Raw genomic sequence first — 19836 nt, 5'->3', positions numbered from 1 at the left:
CCAGGAGCCAAATGCCTCATAGGCAGAAATTCATTGAATAGCATGCATTTGTTATGTGTTGGCTGCCAGAAATTTAAGCACTCCAGCTCAGACTTGCTATTAAACCCTCCCTAGCATGCGGGCCACCCACCAGTTGCAAGGCATGATGACACGACAGATAACCCGCCCTCCTTGGTAGCAATATGGATACGGGTAGTAACCTAGTAAAGGTTCACAGACGCGGCGACAGTAGCGGTTGCCTCGACGGCAGTAAATACAACAGTAACCTCTCTCATCCAACATGGAGTCGAATTCTATTCCATTTTCAGTCTGAAAGAAGAAGAAACCAGTGTTGGAGGGGAAGAGGTCCACCAAGCAGGGGAGGAATATGAAACTACAGGAGTTGGGGCCTGTTGAGTAATTAAGTTCCTGAGCCTGATCTTGGAGATATATCAATGGACTAGATCAAGATTGATTTTGGTTTTCTTAATTTAAATTTTTTTAAAAACTTAATTTTATTGAAATAGAGTTGATTTACAATGATTCAATTATACATGTATTTATATATATTCTTTTTCATATTCCTTTCCATTATCATTTATTGTGAAATATTGACAAGGTTGATTTCGAATGAGCCTTTTAGGTATTCCAAGTTTCTTAATTTTATTTTGTCATTGTTAAAACAATGACCATTCTCCTTTCAGTGACTTTGATCTGAGAAGTAGTGAGATTTGTGAAGGCTCTTTGTTTTTCCTCTAAACAAGAATATTGTGCACAGAACTCACATAGTCATTGATTGGGAGTTCTTCCTCACTTGCTGCTTGTCTGGTGTGACGGGTCTTCTCCACCTTCACTTGAGGGACCACCCACTGCTCGTTTTGTTCAATGCCTTTTTTTTCACTGGTAGGAAAGTGAAGGTCTTCACCATCCTCCTCAAAGTCTTGTAAGTCTGAAACTAAGGTAATACACACAAAGTTGTGATGCAACTGCTTTGCTTGGGGGACTAGCATTGGGGGATAGAGATTTTAATTGTGTCTTCTCACTGTCCTCATTTAGGCATGCATGAACCACTTTTCCAGGGTTCTGGAGCTGACATTTTAAGGAGGTCTTCCAAAAGAGATCTGACCATTCCTGTGTACACAGACACCTTTGCTCATTTGGCATCAAACACTTACTGTTTTGCCTTATTAGCATGTTAAATTAAAAATTGAGGGCAGGAGACTTTGGTGTCTCCCACAATGATTTTACTCAAGGTCGGTGCTCAGTAAATATTTTTGGTTGCCTGATTTGATATAGTGTCCTCTGTCCTCTTTCCCCAACCCTTCTCTTTTCTGTGTTAAATGTTTTATTTTTTTAATTAAACTTTGTATTTACAAATTATCTTAGATTTATAGAAGAGTTGCTAAGGTGGAACAGAGTATCTGTATATCTTTTCACCCAATTTCCCCTAAGGTTAACATTTTATATAACCACAGTACAATGAGCAAAACTAAGAAATTAGCATTGGTACAATGTGTTGTTGTTTAGTCACTAAATCATGTCTGACTCTTCATGATCCCATGGACTCTAGCCCACCGGGCTCCTCTGTCCATGGGATTTCCCAAGCAAGAATACTGGGGTGGGTTGCCATGCCCTTCTCCAGGGGATCTTCCTGACCCAGGGATTGAACCCATGTCTCTGGTATTGCAGGCATTGGCAGGCGATTCTTTACCACTGAGCCATCAGGGAAGCCCTTTATAGGTACAATAAAATTAACTACACTACAAACTTTACTCAAATTTCATCATTATCTCCACTAACGTCATTTAGGAGAAGGATGTTGAAGCAGAAGTTGTAGTGTCCAATCCAGGAAACCACAATTGCTTTATTTTTTTTTAAGGCCAAAGAGTACCAATAGATGCCTGCATTGATTAGATCCTTCTCTCTTGGGCAATATAGTAATCTATGCTGTCCAGAATGAGGGAGGCCAAATTCTATGCTAGTTAAGCGGAATAAGATGTCCAGGAACATTTGCCCTCTCTGTGGGCTGACTGGAAATTGAGATCTGGAGTCTTTAACTCTACCTTTAGCATCCAATTGCTTTTATACTGATTCCTAAAATAGTCACAAAGAAATTGGTATTGCAGTGACTGTCCTTTCTTCTGAGGAGAATGCCACCATTTGACATAGAAAATCCTTCTTGAGACAATAGGGCATTACTTTGGCTCTTCTCTCCTCTGTTCTTGGATTGGGCACACAGTGGTTTGAGCCATAGTTTGGTAGCCCGACTGCAATGAATATAGATGTACAAAGAGAGACAGATTAGCTTTTTGCTATCACTGCTCACATTGGGGTGGCGTTACCTTTGATGGGATATTTAATAGCCTGTCAGCATTAATTTATCTGATTTATAACTTGGCTGTGAAAAATCTCCTCCTCACTGGCTGTCAGCATATACAGTTTCATCTAAGAAAATACAAGCTTATCATTTGTTTTCCTAGAAATGTAGTCTCTGAATGCTGGTAACATTAACCCGTTACTGACTTTGGAAAGCAGAGGATGAAGAGGAGGAGGAGGAAGAGAAGGAGGGGAAAGCCATACCTGCTATTAGAGTGGGATTGATCCAATACATGGTCACATTATCACAAATCTCCAGAATTTTGGAATTTTTAAGAAAGTCTCGGTTTTCAATAGGTTTTTCTGCTGGGACCCAAATCACTGACTGTTCAAAGAAAGTTGTGGTAATTTCTTCATTCTGAGAGAAGACAGTTGTTTAGGGTGGGGATAGGCAGAGAAATTAATAAAGTGAGTGAGAAATTATGGGATACTGGAAAACACCATATTTCAAATCTGACTAATAATTACAGTCCCAGAGCTTCCGGTGAAGTAGCTCTCTGCCATGCATACAGTAGGTGCCTTTGGGAGAGTTAGCAACTGGTTCCTCCTTCTCCCGTCTAACAGTAAGTCTGCTCACTGAAACAGCAGCCTTCTCTGCTCAATTTCTCTTAAAGTCAGGAAGGCTGTCCGTCATTTTCTGGGTCTCTCACTGGGCCAAGTATGTTTTAATTTGGCCTTCTGGAACCCTGAGTGACTTATGTTTGTGTTCTTTTAAATGGGTGTTGTGTGTGCATGCTCAGTCACTTGGGTCGTGTCTAACTCTTTGTGACCACATGGACTATAGCCCACCAGGCTCGTCTGTCATGGGATTCTTCAGGCCGGAATTCTGGAGCGGGTTGCCATGCCTTCCTCCAGGGAATCTTCCTGATCCAGGGACTGAACCTGCATGTCCTGTGTTGCTTGCGTTGCAGGCAGATTCTTTACCTGTTGACCCATGGGGGAACCCCTTGGATGTTGTGAGTGGCTGGCTGCCTTATTTTAGGCTTATGACTAGGATTGTAAGTTGAATTTGATCACAAGCTGAAAAACACTCCTATAATCCAAATTGGTGAAATCAGTTTCAAGATTGCCTGTTAATGGTATAGTTATAGTACCAAACATGTCTTTATTTTTTGTTTGTTTCAAAGTCAGGTCTCTAACTTGTGACTACAATGCCCTTACTACTGTTTTACTCTTTTCATTCTAGATGCTTGGAGTTTGTCTGACAGAATGGTTTTTATTTAGGCAATTTTTTTTTTTTTTGTCAAGAACACTACCTTCTTTTCTGTTTATCATGTTGGAAGTAGTTGTCTTGTATACCTAGCTCTTTTAAAACATATATTTTTTAAAAATTTACTTATTTGGCTGCATCAGATCTTAGTTATGTCACATGAGATCTTTGATCTTCTTTGAGGCATGCAAACTGTTAGTTGCAACATGCGGGATCTAGTTCCCTGACCAGGGACCGAACTCATGCCCCCGCATTGAGAGTGTGCAGTCTTAGCCACTGCACCACCAGGGAAGTCCAGTATACTTATCTCCTAATCATTTGTCTCTTGGGCCTTGACACTTTACCGTGTACTCTGAATTAGGCTTTTCCCTTTCTCTTTTGTTTCTCTCTAGTTTTATGGTTTCACTGTTTTTATTCTTTGAAATATGGCTATGTGTAATTTTTTCTCCTAGTCATTTAAAATTCTTCATCTTAGCTCCTTTGCCCTGGAGTCTGTAAAGACCTTGGTATGCACTGAAAGGGACTGTATAGAATGAGGTTGATACACTGACTAGCTTTGATAGCAAAATCAGGGCTATTTATATAACTGTTCTGCATATTTAACATGTACAAACTATGGATACAATGGTGAGGGAAGTACAGAATAAAGGGTTTTTGTCATTCAGGACCACAAATTTGTCTCATAAAAAAATCTGTAGCTTGAGTATAAAAAATATAATTTTCTTGAAGGTAAAGCAATTTCACTATCATGAAATGAATACTTAATGTTATTTAGACAATCTGGCAGAATTAACTGAAAAATAAATTATGACCAAAATGAGACATTAGGGACCTTTACCTTTAACCTTTCTGGGGGCAGCACCACATGTGGAAACTTGGTTCCCTGACTAGGGATTGAACCCATGCCCCGTCAGTGGAAGTGCAGAGTCTTAACCACTGGACACCAGGGAAGCCCCTGCCTTTAACTTTTTCAGAAGAGAAATCTTGTCATGTCAGTGTGGAATGTCATTGTTGGCTGGCCCAACTCAAAGGCTTACATTATTTTCTGTAAAAAGCAGCATGTGATATTGGATATAATAGCTTTTTATCTTATTCATTCTCCTTTCATCTAAGTTGCTCTGTTCCTCAGATGCATCCAAATTGAGTGTGTGTTATTAACTCAGTCATGTCCGACTTTTTGTAACCTCATGAGTTAGGGTGCACCAGGATCCTCTGTCCATGGGATTTTCCAAGCAAGAATACTGGAGTGGGTTGCCATCCCCTTCTCCGGGGGATCCTCCCGACCCAGGGATTGAACCTGCGCGTCTTGCATTGCAGGCAGACTCTTTACCATCTAAGCCACTAGGGAAGCATCCAAATTAGGCTTATTAAAAAAAAAAAATCCCAAACTTTTCACTTGCCATAGACCTTGGAAGCAGAGCATTGTCTTTGGGGGAAATCCTTTTCTTAGAAATTCTAGAAACCAGAGTCTGTAACTTCTCTGGACAAAAGGAGACTAATAGCATGTCTGTGGGAGCCAGTGACAGCCATGAGACTTGGATAATGGAAAGTAAAAATGATCTCCATACCACCTCATCCCCCCAAATAATAAGAAGAGTAAAAGAAAAAGGTAAATGGGTAGATGAGAATTAAGATGGAGAGAGTTGGGCAAGAGAAAAATGTAAAAGAACCTAGGCGAGAAAGAAGAAAAAGAAAGAGGTATTTATAGTATATAGAGTGCTCTCTGTGCTATTGGCATAATTCAATTTTAGATTTTCCAGTTAAGCGCTAAGAAAACCAACCCAACCCATTTGTTTCTTCTGGCTACAGTCACAATACATCCTTAGCTAAGGTTCCACTGCTTCCTCCACTGACAGCAACATACCATAATTATTGTCAGGATATCATGGGAAAATGAAGAGTCTCCTGGGCTTTATTGATGGCTGTAGTTTAAGTAATAATCCTCCATCTCCCACTAAGCCTACAAGGGCCACTAAGCTGTTGCCCTGATGCCCTAGGTTATCTTACCCTGACCTAGGGGTGTGCTTTCAGAGAATTTGTATGACACTGTACTTCTCACCTTCTTTGCTTTTTCTTTTCTTAGTGATATTAAGGATAGATTATTCCATTAGCAGCCCGGCATATGAAATATTTTTTAATTTTTAAAAATATGTGTTTACCTGGCTGTGCTGGGCCTCAGTAGTGGCATGTGGGATCTAGCTGCCTGGCCAAGGATGGAACTCAGGCCCCTTGAGTTGGGAGCGTGGAGCCTTAGCCACTAGACCACTAGTGTTAGCCGCTCAGTCATGCCCCTCTCTTTGCAACTCCATGGACTGTAGCCCGCCAGACTCCTCAGTCCGTGGAATTCTCCAGGCAAGAATACTGGAGTGGGTTGCCATTTCCTACTCCAGGGGATCTTCCCAACCCAGGGATCGACCCTGGGATTCCCACATTGCAGGCAGATTCTTTACCATCCGAGCCACCAGGGAAGTCCCTTAATTTTAATTTTTTTTATTGAAGTATAGTTGATTTTGTGCTTCCCTGGTGGTTAATCATAGAGAACCTACCTGCCAATACAGGAGACACAAGAGATGTGGGTTCAGTCCCTGGGTCAGGAAGATCCTCTGGAGAAGGAAATGGCAACCCTCTCCAGTATTTTTGCCTGGGAAATCCCCTGGACAGAGGAGCCTAGCAGGCTACTGTCTATGTGGTCACAGAGAGTTGGACATGACTGAGTGCACCAGCAATAGCAATATAGATGAGTTACAATGTTGCATTACTTTCAGGTGTACAGTAAAGTGATTCAGCTATATATTTAAGTTATTACAAGATATTGAGTATAATTCTCTGTGCTATGCAGTAGGTCTTTGTTGGTTATCTATTTTATATATGGTAGTGTTGAACTGAAATCTTTATTTCTTATTTAAAACTTTTATATTTTGCATTGGGTTATAGTTGATTAACAGTGCTGTAATAGTTTTAGGTGAACAGTGAAGGGACTCGGCCACATATATACATGTATCCATTCTCCCCCAAACTTCCTTCCCATTCAGGCTGCCATATAATACTCAGAAGAGTTCTATGTGCTATACAGTATGTCCTTGTTGGTATCTATTTTGTATATAGTAGTGTTGAATTAAAATCTTTAGAATAAGTGAATGTCAAAGTGTGACAAAAGCAGCAAGGATCCCAAGTGGCCTTGGGGCTTTTGATTTGGCAGGATTGATTTTGTTCTTCTAGCTCACCACTCTTACCAGAAATCTTTGGTTTGGAAGCAAATGTACACAAGCAATGTTAATGGCTGCTATCCTTAAATTAATTTTTAATTTTTATTGAAGTATAGTTGATTTACAATGTTGTGTTAGTTTCAGGTGTACAGCAAGGTGATTCAGCTATATATATATAAGTTGTTATAAGATATGTAAGAGTATACACCCTTATGTTCATAGCAGCACTATTTACAATAGCCAAGACATGGAAGCGACCTAAATGTCCATTGACAGATGAGTGGATGGAGAAAATGTGGTACACATATACAGTGGAATATTATTCAGTCATTAAATATGAAATAATGCCATTTGCAGCAACATGGATGGACCTGGAGCATTTACTGAGTGAAGTAAATCAAACAGAGAAAGAGAAATATCATGGCATCACTCATATGAGGAATCTAAAAAAATGATACAAAAAAACTGATTTTCAAAATAGAAACAGATTCAGACTTAGAGAATGAATTTATGTTTACCAGGGGGCAAGGAACAGTTAAGGAGTTTGGGACTGTCATGTACACACCGCTATATTTAAAATGGAAAACCAACAAGAACTTACTCTAATAGCACAAGGAACTCTGCTCAATATTCTGTAACAACCTAATTGTGAAAATAATTTGAAAAAGAATAGGTATATGTATATATATATAACTGAATCACTTTGTTGTACACCTGAAACTACACAACACTGTTAATCAACGGTACTACAATATAAAATAAAAAGTTAAAAACAAAAAACTAAAACTAAAAAAAAGAAAAATACAATGTTGGACCTAAAAGCATATACTTTAGTTTTTGAAGGGTCTGAGTTCAAGATCCCAATCTTCTCTTCTCTGTGTAACACTGGGCATGTTACTTTTTGGTTCACATCTGAAAATGGGGACAATAATAGTACCTGTCTATAGCATCATTGTGAGAATCAAATAAGAGTAAAACATTTAGTACAAAGTCTGACACATAATTAGTCCCCAACAAATTATGGCTTTTGCTACTACTATTATTCTTACATACCTCATCTATTTCTTCCTCTGGTTCAGAAAATTCAGGAATCACTTTAATCTGAGACTTGATGAAGCATTTTTGAAGACCTACAAAGTAAATGCCAGTGTATCCCTATAAAACAGACACAAAAAATAAGAAAACTTCCTGAAATAGCCACAATTAATGAGTGTCATGATTTGTCAGGGCCCCAGGCTGGCAAAATTTGAATTCAAAAGGAAAGCTTTCTCTTATAAATTAAATGGAGGCTACAGGCTATTTTTAACTTGACTCAAGTGTTCTAATATTTTAAGTGGGAAGCCTTAGGGGGAAAACATCCAACTTACATTTTTAAAGTCATGTACTTCCAATGTTTCATCAGTGCCATTTCCACTTCTGAATATTTCAGTTCTGGTAATGGGATCAATTTCCATGTAAATCTTCTTCTTCTCTCCATTGCTGTAGAAAGTGTGCTCCATGTCATATGTCTGGGAGAACAAAGGAAAACAAGCTGTAAAATACTCAGTATGACCACCAATGCAGGTAGATGTAAGAAACTTGGGTTTGATCCCTGGGTCAGGAAGATCCCCTGGAGGAGTAAATGGCTACTCACTCCAGAATTCTTGCTTGGAGAATCCCATGGACAGAGAAATGTGGCAGGCTGCAGTCCACAGGGTCACAAGGAATCGGACACAACTGAAGCAACTTAGCACACACACAGAGATATCTGTTCATGGTGGTGGTGGTTTAGTAGCTAAGTTGTGTCCGACTCTTGTGATCCCATGGACTGTAGTCTGCCAGTCTCTTCTGTCAATGGGATTCTCCAGGCAACAATACTGGAGTGGGTGGCCATTTCCTCCTCCAGGGGATCTTCCCCATCCAGGAATCGTCTCCTGCATTGCAGGCAGATTCCTTACCACTGAGCCACTAGGGAAGCATGTTCATTCATAAGACACTTTAATTGGGTAACATCTAGGGCACCTTCCTTTTCCAGAGCCTTTGTAGAGAGGTGTTGTCTCAGCAGCTTGCTGTTGGGAATTCTCTGAGACTTGAGATTAAAGTGAGGCGTTTTTTGGCACTAGAGCTGATACGGGGATCCCTTGAGAATTAGTATTTTGTATTCAAGCCAAGTTGTTGAACTAATTACTAAGAATTCCAACAGTTTTTCTTGGCACCCTTGACTAAATAGCAAATGATATTTTGCAAAGCAGTCTATAAGGTGCTTTTCCATTATGGTAAGAAGAGGAACCGCCAAAAACCTCTACTGCTTCTTTAAACTGCCACTTCCCTTTCTAAGTACTCAAGGGTCACCCACTTTCTTCCTGTGAAATTCAGTAGGGCTGAGAAAGAGATTTGAACAGATTTAGAATGCTTAGGTATTGCTCTTTATCTCCTTATCTACCCCGAGCTTTAATATTGCCTTACCAGTCTTGGATATGTCCTCTTTAAACACTGAAGACCATTGTCTTTGGCGAATATTAAGTAAAAGTCTTACCCCGACCTCAACTGCTTCCTTTTGTCCTTTAAACTCCAGGAAAGATTTACTGCCTTCCCCTAACCTTCTCTGTTATGGGCTAACAAAATCTATTCAGTTTATTACTGAATTCTCTTTTCCAAACTCGATTCAGCTGACTTTAAGTCTTCAGGTTCTCCTGCATATAGAATTTAATAACCATGAATTGTAATACGCACTATGTAATATGGTATCTTCCAAGAAGAGCTCCTTGGAAAAGCTAAATATCAGGTTACCCCTGAATGGTTGAAACAAAATCCCAGACTCTCTGCGAATCTCTAAAAGAGACCGTTCTCTTTCTAAGGACCAAAAGGCCCAGGCCCGTAGAGTATCCCAGTCTATTAACAAGCCCATTGCTTATAACTGAGGACATGTTATGTTGTTGTTGTTTAGTTTCTATGTCGTGTCTGACTCTGTGGGAACCTGTGGACTGTAGCCCGCCAGGCTCCTCTGTCCATGGAATTCTCTAAGCACGAATCCTGGAGTAGGTTGCCGTTTCCTTTTCCAGGGGATCTTCCCAACCCTGGGATCAAACCTGGGTCTCCTGCATTGCAGGTCGATTCTTTACCGCTGAGCCACCAGGGGAGCCAGATGTGTTTACAGCTAGAAGCATAAGAAAAATTTGAAGGAATTTGCTGTCACAAACCAGGCCAGCCCTGATGGTGCCATGTGGGAGTCTATCTTATCCTTGTTGTTAGGAGGCCTTTTGCTATCATGTTTCTTCATATTCATTTTTCCTTATGAAAAGCATTTGGTAAACTGAAAGCCTGAAAAAGCAAGTCATCCACAGAGCCAACGTTGCTTTCTAATGATTCTGTTCCCAGTGGCAGTCTTTTAGAGCTTGCACTGGGTTGAGTTGTTTTTTAATGTCTGCCAGTGTCTGTGACTGAGTGTTAGATTAACCTGGTCAAATTTTCCCTACCTCAAGTAGAAAAACAAGTTGGAATGGCTTGTAGAAGCACTGTTAACTCAAATGTGAAAAGTTGATTTAGTCACTGAATAGGAAAGCAAGAAACAATGATATTGACCTCTTTGCTGCCCTACAGTAAGTTAGACATGGTCAGAGCTGAAATATTTGTTGAATATATTTTTCCCACCAATGGCAAATTCTTGTCTTCCTAAAGAGATTTGAGCATTGGCAAGATCTTTTAAGAGACAACATTTTTTTTTAATTTTTATTTTTACTTTATTTTACTTTACAAAATACTATATTGGTTTTGCCATACATTGACATGAATCCGCCACGGATGTACATGAGTTCCCAAACATGAACCCCCCTCCCACCTCCCACCCCATATCATCATTTTAAAAGGAGAAGGAAAACACTATTAGAACTTTACAGCAACTGCAGAGTTAACACAGTAAGTCTGACTTGGTTTGTGACAGGTAGCAAATTCCCTTAGACTTGTTATTTGCTTCTAGTTATAAATTTGTTCTAAGTTGCAGCTCTGCGGCCAGCCCGAGAAACTTCTACCTTATGGCAACAAATTGAGCTCTCAGTGGGCCTGACCTAAGTAGAGGAGAGAGGCATCTCATGCAGATTCAGCTTTGTCAGATTTCCCAACAGGGCAGAATTTCTTTAGAAATACTATCCATTGCTGAGACAAATGTCGACACCACCAGTCACTGGGGGTGGGATGGGGTGTTTGTTTCATCAGTAGCACAACTGATGGATTATTGCACGGAAAAATGAGGTTAGAGACTAGGGGATGTTGGAACGCTGCCTACCTGGGCAAAAGAGAAAATACAGGCTGTATTTTCAATCATTGGGAGAAGACTATGGAAGCATACTGGTGACATTTAGGATTTCAGTGTACTTCTGTGGAATGAATTTTCCTGCACTGTTGGCAATGCACTTCACTTGGACACCTTGCTAGATGAAAACTATTGGAAACTGCCAAGCTCAGCAGATCCTGATTATTTTCAGCATTCTTTCAAAGAGTTTTGTTATTGTTGTTGGGGGAGGAGGCGTCCATTCTGATTGTAATTATTAACCAGCATGTTGCCTTTTTGTTAATAATGATAGTGGGATCAGAATGACTTCATTTATATGTTAATTCTGGGTGGGAGGTGGGGGCTATATATTCACTCAGATGGAATTCCATTATCAAAGGTGTCCTTTTGGAACAAACTTTGTCTAGGAAGATGATGCTGGTGGCCCACTTTGGACTGCTTAGGGGTGAGTTTGAGCAAATCCAGACGTACTGTCTTGTCCGAGTCCCCATGGAGCACATTGCTTAACTGGCCCGCATGAAGACTGAGCTCATGCCTTTGGCTTTAGAAGTACTTTTCTTTCTACTAAGCTCACTGGCTAAGGGGCTAAGGGTCTTTTTGGAGATGAAGGAATAAACGATTTTGTCCACTCGGTGTAAACTAAAGCAGAGACAGGATGACTTGTCTGAGAGAAGTGTGAGAGGGCTGCTCGTAGCTCATTGCAGACTGCCTCCAAGTCAGCTTTATTCCAGGAATGACAGAGCAGGGTCAGAGTATGATAAGAACACTTCTGCCAAACTGGCAAATTAGGGCAAGTTAATCTTTGGTGCTTCTAGTTTCCCTTTTCTGTACTTTTTATATCCTGTTCCTTTTATGCCTTTCTATCCCTTCCTCCTCCTCTGATTTCCCTCTATTCCTCTGTTTCCTGTCTAGACATCTAGGAATTTTGTGATTTTTCTGATACCTTATATCAAAGAAATCTATCTGGCAAATGATCTCACACTAAGATATTAGTGATGGGCATTTGTTTAAAAAATTGAGTTTGATACTTAACTCAAAGGAGAGAATTATTACTGGAGGATTTTAAACACAATGGCAACAAGAATAAGAGATATTTTAAGGGCATCTTTCCTGCACCACTCAAATGGGCTCCAGCTCCATCCACAGGTAAGGCTGATCTCAAATATCAAGGACCAGAACACTGGAGTGGGACAGGTAAACCAATGGGATGGGATATAACTCAGAAGTAAAGTGAGAGAGATATGTGGTGAAGTCCAAGGAGTGAGGGATATAAGAGGAGTGCACTGATAAAACATGGAGAAAACACAGACTCATTTCTCTTCCTTGCTCAGGAATTGTTTCCTCAGTGCAGTTAAATCCTCCACTCAGGCAGCAAATGAGCCCTAACATCCCTCTTTCACAGTTTGCTGTGCTTTCTGGCCTCCATTTGTGACAATCTCTGAGATAAGAAAAAAAAAAAAAAAGCTTTTTATAAAGAGTGAAGCTGCCTGAGCCCTCAGTGTAATAAATCTGTTTGGGGGCAAGTAGCTTTAGCTTGTCCTATAAAAGTATCTGAGCACATTTGGCTTAAGTTTGTTTTTTTGAAGCCTGTGGTTAATCTAGCTGTTCTCTCCACTGTCCTTCTTTACTGTCTATTTATGAGGTACACCCTCCAAAGGTGAAATATATGCTCAGAATAGCTGGCTAGCAGATGTTAGGCTGGAAGGAAGGGAAGGGAATGTATTGTGCCATATTATTACAGGAACTAGCCTGTGGGAATTAAAGGGCCTCTGGGTATTTCCTTAACTAACACAGAACAGACGCATTGTTTCTTATGCAAAGTTGGACTTCTGTATCTTCAATCACCAGTTCTCACCCCTGAAAAAAAAATTGGCTAGGCAGCACAGACATTCCTCTTTTTCAAAAAAAAAAAAAACCACACACAAAAAAACAAAAAAAAAACAAAACCCACATTTCTTTTATCTAGAGATTCAAGCTGACTTGAAAGTTTTTCCTACCCACTACCCTTACCACTCCTTATTCTTAAATGCAGCTGAGGAATAGTGGAAAAAAAATCTCTAGATCAGTTTCTAGTCCTAGCCTCAACTCTGCCACTTACAAGCTGTGTGACTTTGGACAAGTCACCAAATATCTCTGGAGGCTTGGGTCCCATCTTTATCTCCCACCCCTTGCCAGATGCAATGTTGAATAGTTGACAAAATTAATTGTCTTTTTAAATTGAAGTATAGTTTATTTTATCCTCTAGAGTAGAAAAAGGCAAACTGCTCCATTATTTTTGCCTGGAAAATTCCATGGACAGAGGAGTCTGGTGGGCTACAATCCATGGGGTTGCAAAGAGTCGAACATGAACGACTGAGCCACTGACTGATAGACTGGTAGCTACAACTAACAAGGTTGTGTTAGTTTCATGTGTGCAGGAACATGATTCCGCTTTTTAGATTCTTTTCCATCATAGAATATTACAAGATATAGAATATATATATATATATATATATACAAGACAGAGAATATATAGAGTATATCACTGTGCACACAGTAGGTTCTTGTTGTTAATCTATTTTGTATACAGTAGTTTGGCAAAATGAACTCTTCAGATTTGGTAGACAGCGGTCAAGCTGAGCCGTTGAACTACTACTATCTGTTGATTCCTGAGCTACTTCCTTACAGTGGCTGCAGCCCCTCTCTTAGCCACTAGAGGGCAGCTCCCTTGGAAGACCTAGGGCCATGTGATTTGTCAGCAATGCTGCCTTGGGAGAATAAAGAGACTGAATACGAATGTGTTCCTAGTAGCCAGAGTCCTAACCTACGTGACTGATGCGGACCCTCCACAACACAGAGTGAGAGCTGACCCAAGACAGTTTCTAGACGATGGTGGACTTCACTTTTGCATGGTTTGGGAGGAAAATAAAATTTTAAATTGCTGACATGGCACCATCTGGTAAAATTCAGTTCCCCTGCTAAAGAGATTCCAGCTCCACCTTTCACGTGAGAGGATGAAATGCTTCTCCAGACCCACATTTCACCCACCAAGCTGTGGAAAACCCACGGAACTCAGGGAAGAAAGTTGTATCCCCCGTGTGCCTACAAGGGGAATGAAGAAAGTTGGCCCCTGGCCAATACTAGTATTAGAGAAATAGGCACAAAAAAGCCAGATCCTGACTTATCAGGAAAGTGCTTTTTCTGAGCAAAGGATTTTCGGGCTAGAATGCTGTTGGGTTTGCAGTCCTGAGTGAAACTCTTTGAATTGTCATCTGCAGTTGAGGTGAGGGGGAGGGCAGACAGATGCCCACCTATCCTAACCATTCTCATTTCATCCTGTTTATATGCAGGAGCTGAGGGGACATCCCCAGGAATCTGCAGATTGTCGTGTGGACCTTAGGACTTAGGCTTTCCAAATAGCCCTAAAATCACCAGGCCGTTCCTATATATGGCAGGAAGGGCAGACTTTCATTATTTAGTTTATTATTCTTCTGCCTCATTCTACAAAGGATTGGAGGGAGGATAGGCTACAAGGTCTGTGCTATATCTATCAACTGTTGGTTTAAAAGCTGGGATTTTTCTGCCTTGTTTTTTCCATATTGAATGAATTAGCTGGAGAGTTGATTTCTCCTTGTTTCAAGTTCAATGTGTGATACAGGGAGCCTTAAGCAAGAATGTATCTCTAGGGAATTTGCTTCAAAGATGGCTGGACAGTCACTGCATGGAAGTGGAGCCTTGTGATGCCCTCTTGAAACCTCTGGGACTGAATAGGTGCCCTCTGCTCAGTTTAAGAAAGCTGAATATAGAACTCAATTGACTGGCTTTCATTCAGCTCAAGTGGCTTCTATATGTGGCTGTGGGTTGGGGATCTGTAGCCTGTAAGGGAGTGCAGCAGTTCTCTCAAAGTGAGTCTTCCTTGTTTCACTTTATTTTCATCCCTTCCTCTCTCTTTTACATGTGCATGTGCTCATGCCTGAGGTGTTAGCTCACTTCCCATTTCAGATCAAAAATCTGGATCTTTTGTCCACACCAAGGTGGGAGGTAATGGGAGGAGGAGGGGAGAACTTACTGGCATAGAAATGTCAACACCAGATGTGGAATGTTAAATAAACACTTTATTATAAGCAAATGTCAAAAAGCAAAATAAAAATGAGGTGTGGTTGGAGGCTAGAGGAGCAAACATTAAAAACTTGGAGGGAGTCCTGGGATGCCAAACACATCACTGTCATCCATGAGCATAACAGCATCACCGGTTCTCCCCACCAAGGTCCCCACAGTCTCCATAGGTCCCACAGTCTTGTAAAGGAAAGTCCAGAAGATCCTGGGTTTTCATCTGCTAACTGATGATTCTTGCCAGGCCATACTCTTAAGGGGAGCCTCTTTAATTTGTGCAGGATGCCTGAATCATTTTCCTCTGCAAATCTTCTTCCAAGACTAGTCTGACTTCTCTTCACTTCCCAGCATTCATTAAGTCCTCTCTGAGGCAGCCTTATTAGCAGCCCTAGCCATTGGAAACCTAGATGTTCCCTGGGGCTCTTTGTCTGGGAATTGAAGGTAGTGGACTTAGTGGAGCATCCACATCTCCAACTGGTTCTTTGGTTTACGGTGGACATAACCTGGTCTTCTGGGGCAAGGCCTGGACTTCAATATCAAAGGCAATAAATCACAACTCCCCATTGGAATGGAGAACAAATAACCTTTGCTCACGGCAGAAAAAGTTACCCCAGGAGACACCTATTTATTATATTTTACCAGATTGCTTTGTGTTCATTTCTGAGAATTCCTTTGCTAAAAAGTTACATACTCAAATGGATTACTTCTTGAGAGGTTTGGTTCTTGATAAACTTTATTTGGTAACATACCCCACCTCTTCTTTGCCCACAGTGACAAGATTTGACATTTGCTTTGAGGAAATCACAGGATTGCATTGAAAAGCAAACTGGAGTGAGAAGCAAAGATGATATAATACAAAAGCAGAGGTGACCATGGGCTCTGTTAGTGAGCTTGACACCTTGTTAGATTAAAGCAAGGTCCCCACATAGTCATTTACAATTACACTGAGACAAATAGCACTGTAAGTTTAGGAAAGTGCAAACTTTTTCAGAATAAGATTTGCAATTACAATGGCTACAATAGAACCAGAAAAGTCATATAGCCCCATATTTAGGCAGAAACATATTGCTGGCTAAAAGGGCCAGTGACTGACCACACCCAGTTAAGTACATTACGGTCATGAAGGGCAAACGGCTTAGTCTCCTCTTGTGCTTTGCTCAGTCAATTTAGTCGTGGCCAACTCTTTGAGACCCTAGGAACTGTAGCCCACAAGGCTCCTCCGCCCATGGGATTCTTTAGGCAAGAATGCTGGAGTGGGTTGCCATGCCCTCCTCCAGGGGATCTTCCTGACCCAGGGACTGAAACTGTATCTCCTGCATCTCTGCAATTGCAGCCGGATTCTTTACCTCTGAGGCACTGGGGAAGCCCAATCCTTCTCTAGCCCATCTGTAATTGTCAAGAGGACCCAAGATTCAATTTGTGGGGAGCGTGTCACCTTGGGAATGAGTTATGTAATAGCAAAATTGGATCAGAATGTATCTTGGCACTCTTATTTATTTACTATGTCTTTCCTGATCTTAATTGCTTTGCCAACTTTGCTAGTCCCAACGTTAGATGGCTTCTCTAGAAAAACACGTGAACAGAAAGTATTTGAGAAGCAGAGAACAGTGAGAATGATAAGAGAAAGGGCTAACTATATGCATTGGATGATGCAAAAAATCCTTTCTGGAACAAGGTATTAAAAAAAAAAAAACAAGCAAAGAGAGTTCACTATTCTTTCTCCTGTTTAAACTTGATAAGGTAGCCCCTGGGACTAAATGAAAGTCAGCGTGGCAGCAGAGGTGAAGAATCCGAAGGTTGCTATGTCTTACTTCTCTGATTTTTTTTTTTTTTAAGACACTTGTCCAGTTGACTTTTGGCTCAGCTGGTAAAGAATCCGCCTGTAATGTGGGAGACCTGGGTTCAATCCCTGGGTTGGGAAGATCCCCTGGAGGAGGGAAAGGCTACCCACTCCAGGATTCTGGCCTGGAGAATTCCATGGAATGTATCGTCCATGGGGTTGCAAAGAGTCGGACACGACTGAACGACTTTCACTTTCACTTTTCACTTTGCAGTTGACTTTCCATTTTCTATACCCCAGTGTCCTTCCTTATTAATCCATATTATTTCCTTTTTGCTCCTCTCACTCCTTTGGCTCCTAATGGTTCATGCTCAGCCACTTCACTTGTGTCCGATTCTCTGTGACCCCATGGACTGTAGTCTGCCAGGCTCCTCTGTCCATGGGATTTTTCAGACAAGAATACTGGAGTGGGTTGCTGTGCCCTCCTCCAGGGGATCTTCCCGACCCAGGGATCAAACCTGCACCTTCTGTGTCTCCTGCATTGCAGGTGGATTCTTCATCACTGAGTCACTGGGGAAGCCCCCTAGTGGTTCAGAACAACCATTATTTTCTTCTTCCCTTCCCCATTATTTCATCCTGCCTCCTGGATGTGTGCCTTTCCCTTCCTATATCTGTTAGCAAATAATTAATAACAGTGGTAACAATAGCAACATCCTACACCCTGAAAAAAAAAATGTGATAAAGCCAGAAAACCATCTTCACACTTTACAGCTTGTAAATTGATTAATTCTCTTTCAAATGGAAATTGTTGGCATGAAGGGGCTATGATTTTCTTTGAGTCACAGCTAAACTTGTTCATTGTGTATGAGCCCAGGGGTGACAATAACACTAAGGTACACTAATATCAACTACAATGGCCTGCCAAGTTTCACTAACCCTAATATCAGAAACATTCTGAGACATCTGTGATTAATGACTTGGTGTCACTTTTCTACCTTGTGGCATTACTATCTCACCAGGACAACAACAACTGTGGCTAAACCCTAACATAACACTAACCTGTGGTGAGAAGCTGAAAAGCTCTAGTTGTTTTTGTTTTTTTGAGTCACAAATAAATGTGAACTCAGGTATGAGAATTACTCCTTCTGAAAAGGAGTTTGCTGCCTGTCCTCACAGCAGATGCATTAAGTCAGAAACGTAATCCCTGAAAATATTTTGCTGCCATTTCTGGTGGTTTCTTCTTATGTGGTAGCATAATTACTTTTCCATCAGTTTCTGCCCAGATAATTGAAAGAAAGATGAAAACTATTTTTTCTTACAGTAAGAATTTTTCTTCTAGGAGGAACTTTAACTCCTTAAAATCAAGCATTAAAAAAGAATGGAACTAATTTTTCTTCTAGGAGGAACTTTAACTCCTTAAAACCAAGCATTAAAAAAGAATGGATAATTCTACATCTTATCATTACTAACTGAAATACAGAAAAAACTTTGTTTTCCATTGCTGAAATAGGCAGAAAAAGAGAGAACCGAAATCTTGGTTCAGTTTTTCACATCACCAAAAAGTAAATGCAAAACAAACTTAGTGATTTTCATTTTCAGAGTAATATACATGTCAATCACTAATTAAATTCAATAAACTCAAAAGAGAAACTTTGGATAATAGTGTGCATTTACTTACTTTTTTGGGTGTCTCAGGCCAGAAGTGCTTACTCCCCCAAAACAGGACAATTAGAGTTAAGGCGAGGATACCAAATACCAATCCACAAATCTTAAGTAATTTACATATCTTCTTGGATTTAAAAGCTTCTGCCTAAGCAAAATACAAAGAGAACCAAAAAAATAAATAAACAATAGCCTTTAAAAATGCAAACCATAATTCAAAGTCACTTTTAATTTCACTTTTTAATGTTCACATAGCAATATGATATCTCTGTAAAGCCATGCTTTTGCTGAAAAGGGAAAAAAATATGAATAAACTTACATTTAGAATGTGACAGTCCTCACAGTTCTCTGGAGGATTCTTTGCCATGGTCTCTCAGCACACAGCACTCTTTCCCTGCTTTAGACCACTGCTGAGGTGGAGTTGCAAGTGAGTCGATTAACAGATGCCAGAGGAGAAGCTGAATTTATATGGCTCAAATATGTCATACCAGAGCCTGAGGGAGCCCAGGGGGCTCCTGTGCTGTGATTTGTTGCACCGATATACCCATATATGTATATAACTTCTGTGCACAGAATTCCATCCAGAATGGCAAAGACAGAAGGTTATAATGAAAACTATTGTCCTGGGGGTTGGTTTGGAAGGGGACCAAGCCTAGGACACTTTGAAATGATTTTTCACTATGAACTTAAAATATCAGTGGCAATGCATGCTGCATACTCGAGAAATAAGCAAACAAAACAAAGAAAGGAATGGAGACCTAATTTCAATTCCATTTGATCTAACAAATATTTGTTGCAAGGATATTAAATGTCAAGCACTGTGCTTAGTATAGGAGATTCAGAAATGAATAAGATAGTGCCTTCTTCTCTATATTAAAGCTCTTTGAGGACTAAAATCAATATGTAGTCAACAAATTATAATTAAAAACAAGATTTAAATGGTTAATTACAGGTTTTCTCTGTCTCTCTTTTCATTCTGTCTCTCTGATTACTTCTTTCCCTACATTCTCTTCCTTAGTCTGTTCCTTAATGTTGATATTCCTTATGATTCTATCACTGATGATCTTCTCACTCTATATATACCCTTCTTAGATGATCTCATGCACTTCTACAGTTTAAAATATAACTTACATACCAATGATTTCTAAATCTATACTTATAACTGCAATCTGACTTTTTAAAATATAAATTTATTTATTTTAATTGGAGGCTAATTACTTTACAATATTGTATTGCCAACCATCAACATGAATCCACCACAGGT

At 40.3% G+C, this 19836-nt stretch overlaps 1 protein-coding gene across 1 annotated transcript; it reads right to left on the bottom strand.

Annotated features, from left to right (window-relative positions):
* Positions 1-99: 99 nt before the first annotated feature.
* TNMD (tenomodulin) lies at positions 100-18939 on the bottom strand. Its single transcript, XM_068962867.1, has 7 exons — positions 18892-18939; positions 18589-18720; positions 8139-8279; positions 7825-7926; positions 2560-2713; positions 765-934; positions 100-309 (listed from the first exon to the last, which is right to left on the bottom strand). The coding sequence occupies exons 1-7, from the start codon at positions 18937-18939 to the stop codon at positions 100-102; spliced, it is 957 nt and encodes a 318-aa protein (XP_068818968.1).
* Between the last annotated feature and the right edge of the window lie 897 nt (positions 18940-19836).

Source organism: Capricornis sumatraensis, chromosome X, assembly GCF_032405125.1.
Source record: "Capricornis sumatraensis isolate serow.1 chromosome X, serow.2, whole genome shotgun sequence".
Taxonomy (NCBI): Eukaryota; Metazoa; Chordata; class Mammalia; order Artiodactyla; family Bovidae; genus Capricornis; species Capricornis sumatraensis.
The sequence above is the reverse complement of the archived record's forward strand: the minus strand, read 5'-3'. Positions and strand labels throughout refer to the sequence as shown.

Coding starts and splice junctions, on each gene's coding strand:
- TNMD (XM_068962867.1), bottom strand. CDS start 18,939: ATGGCAAAGAATCCTCCAGAGAACTGTGAGGACTGTCACATTCTAAAT. Junction 2,714..7,824: donor CAGAGGAAGAAATAGATGAG/GTATGTAAGAAT, acceptor GTCTTCTCTCAG/AATGAAGAAATTACCACAAC. Junction 935..2,559: donor CAATCCCACTCTAATAGCAG/GTATGGCTTTCC, acceptor GTATTACCTTAG/TTTCAGACTTACAAGACTTT.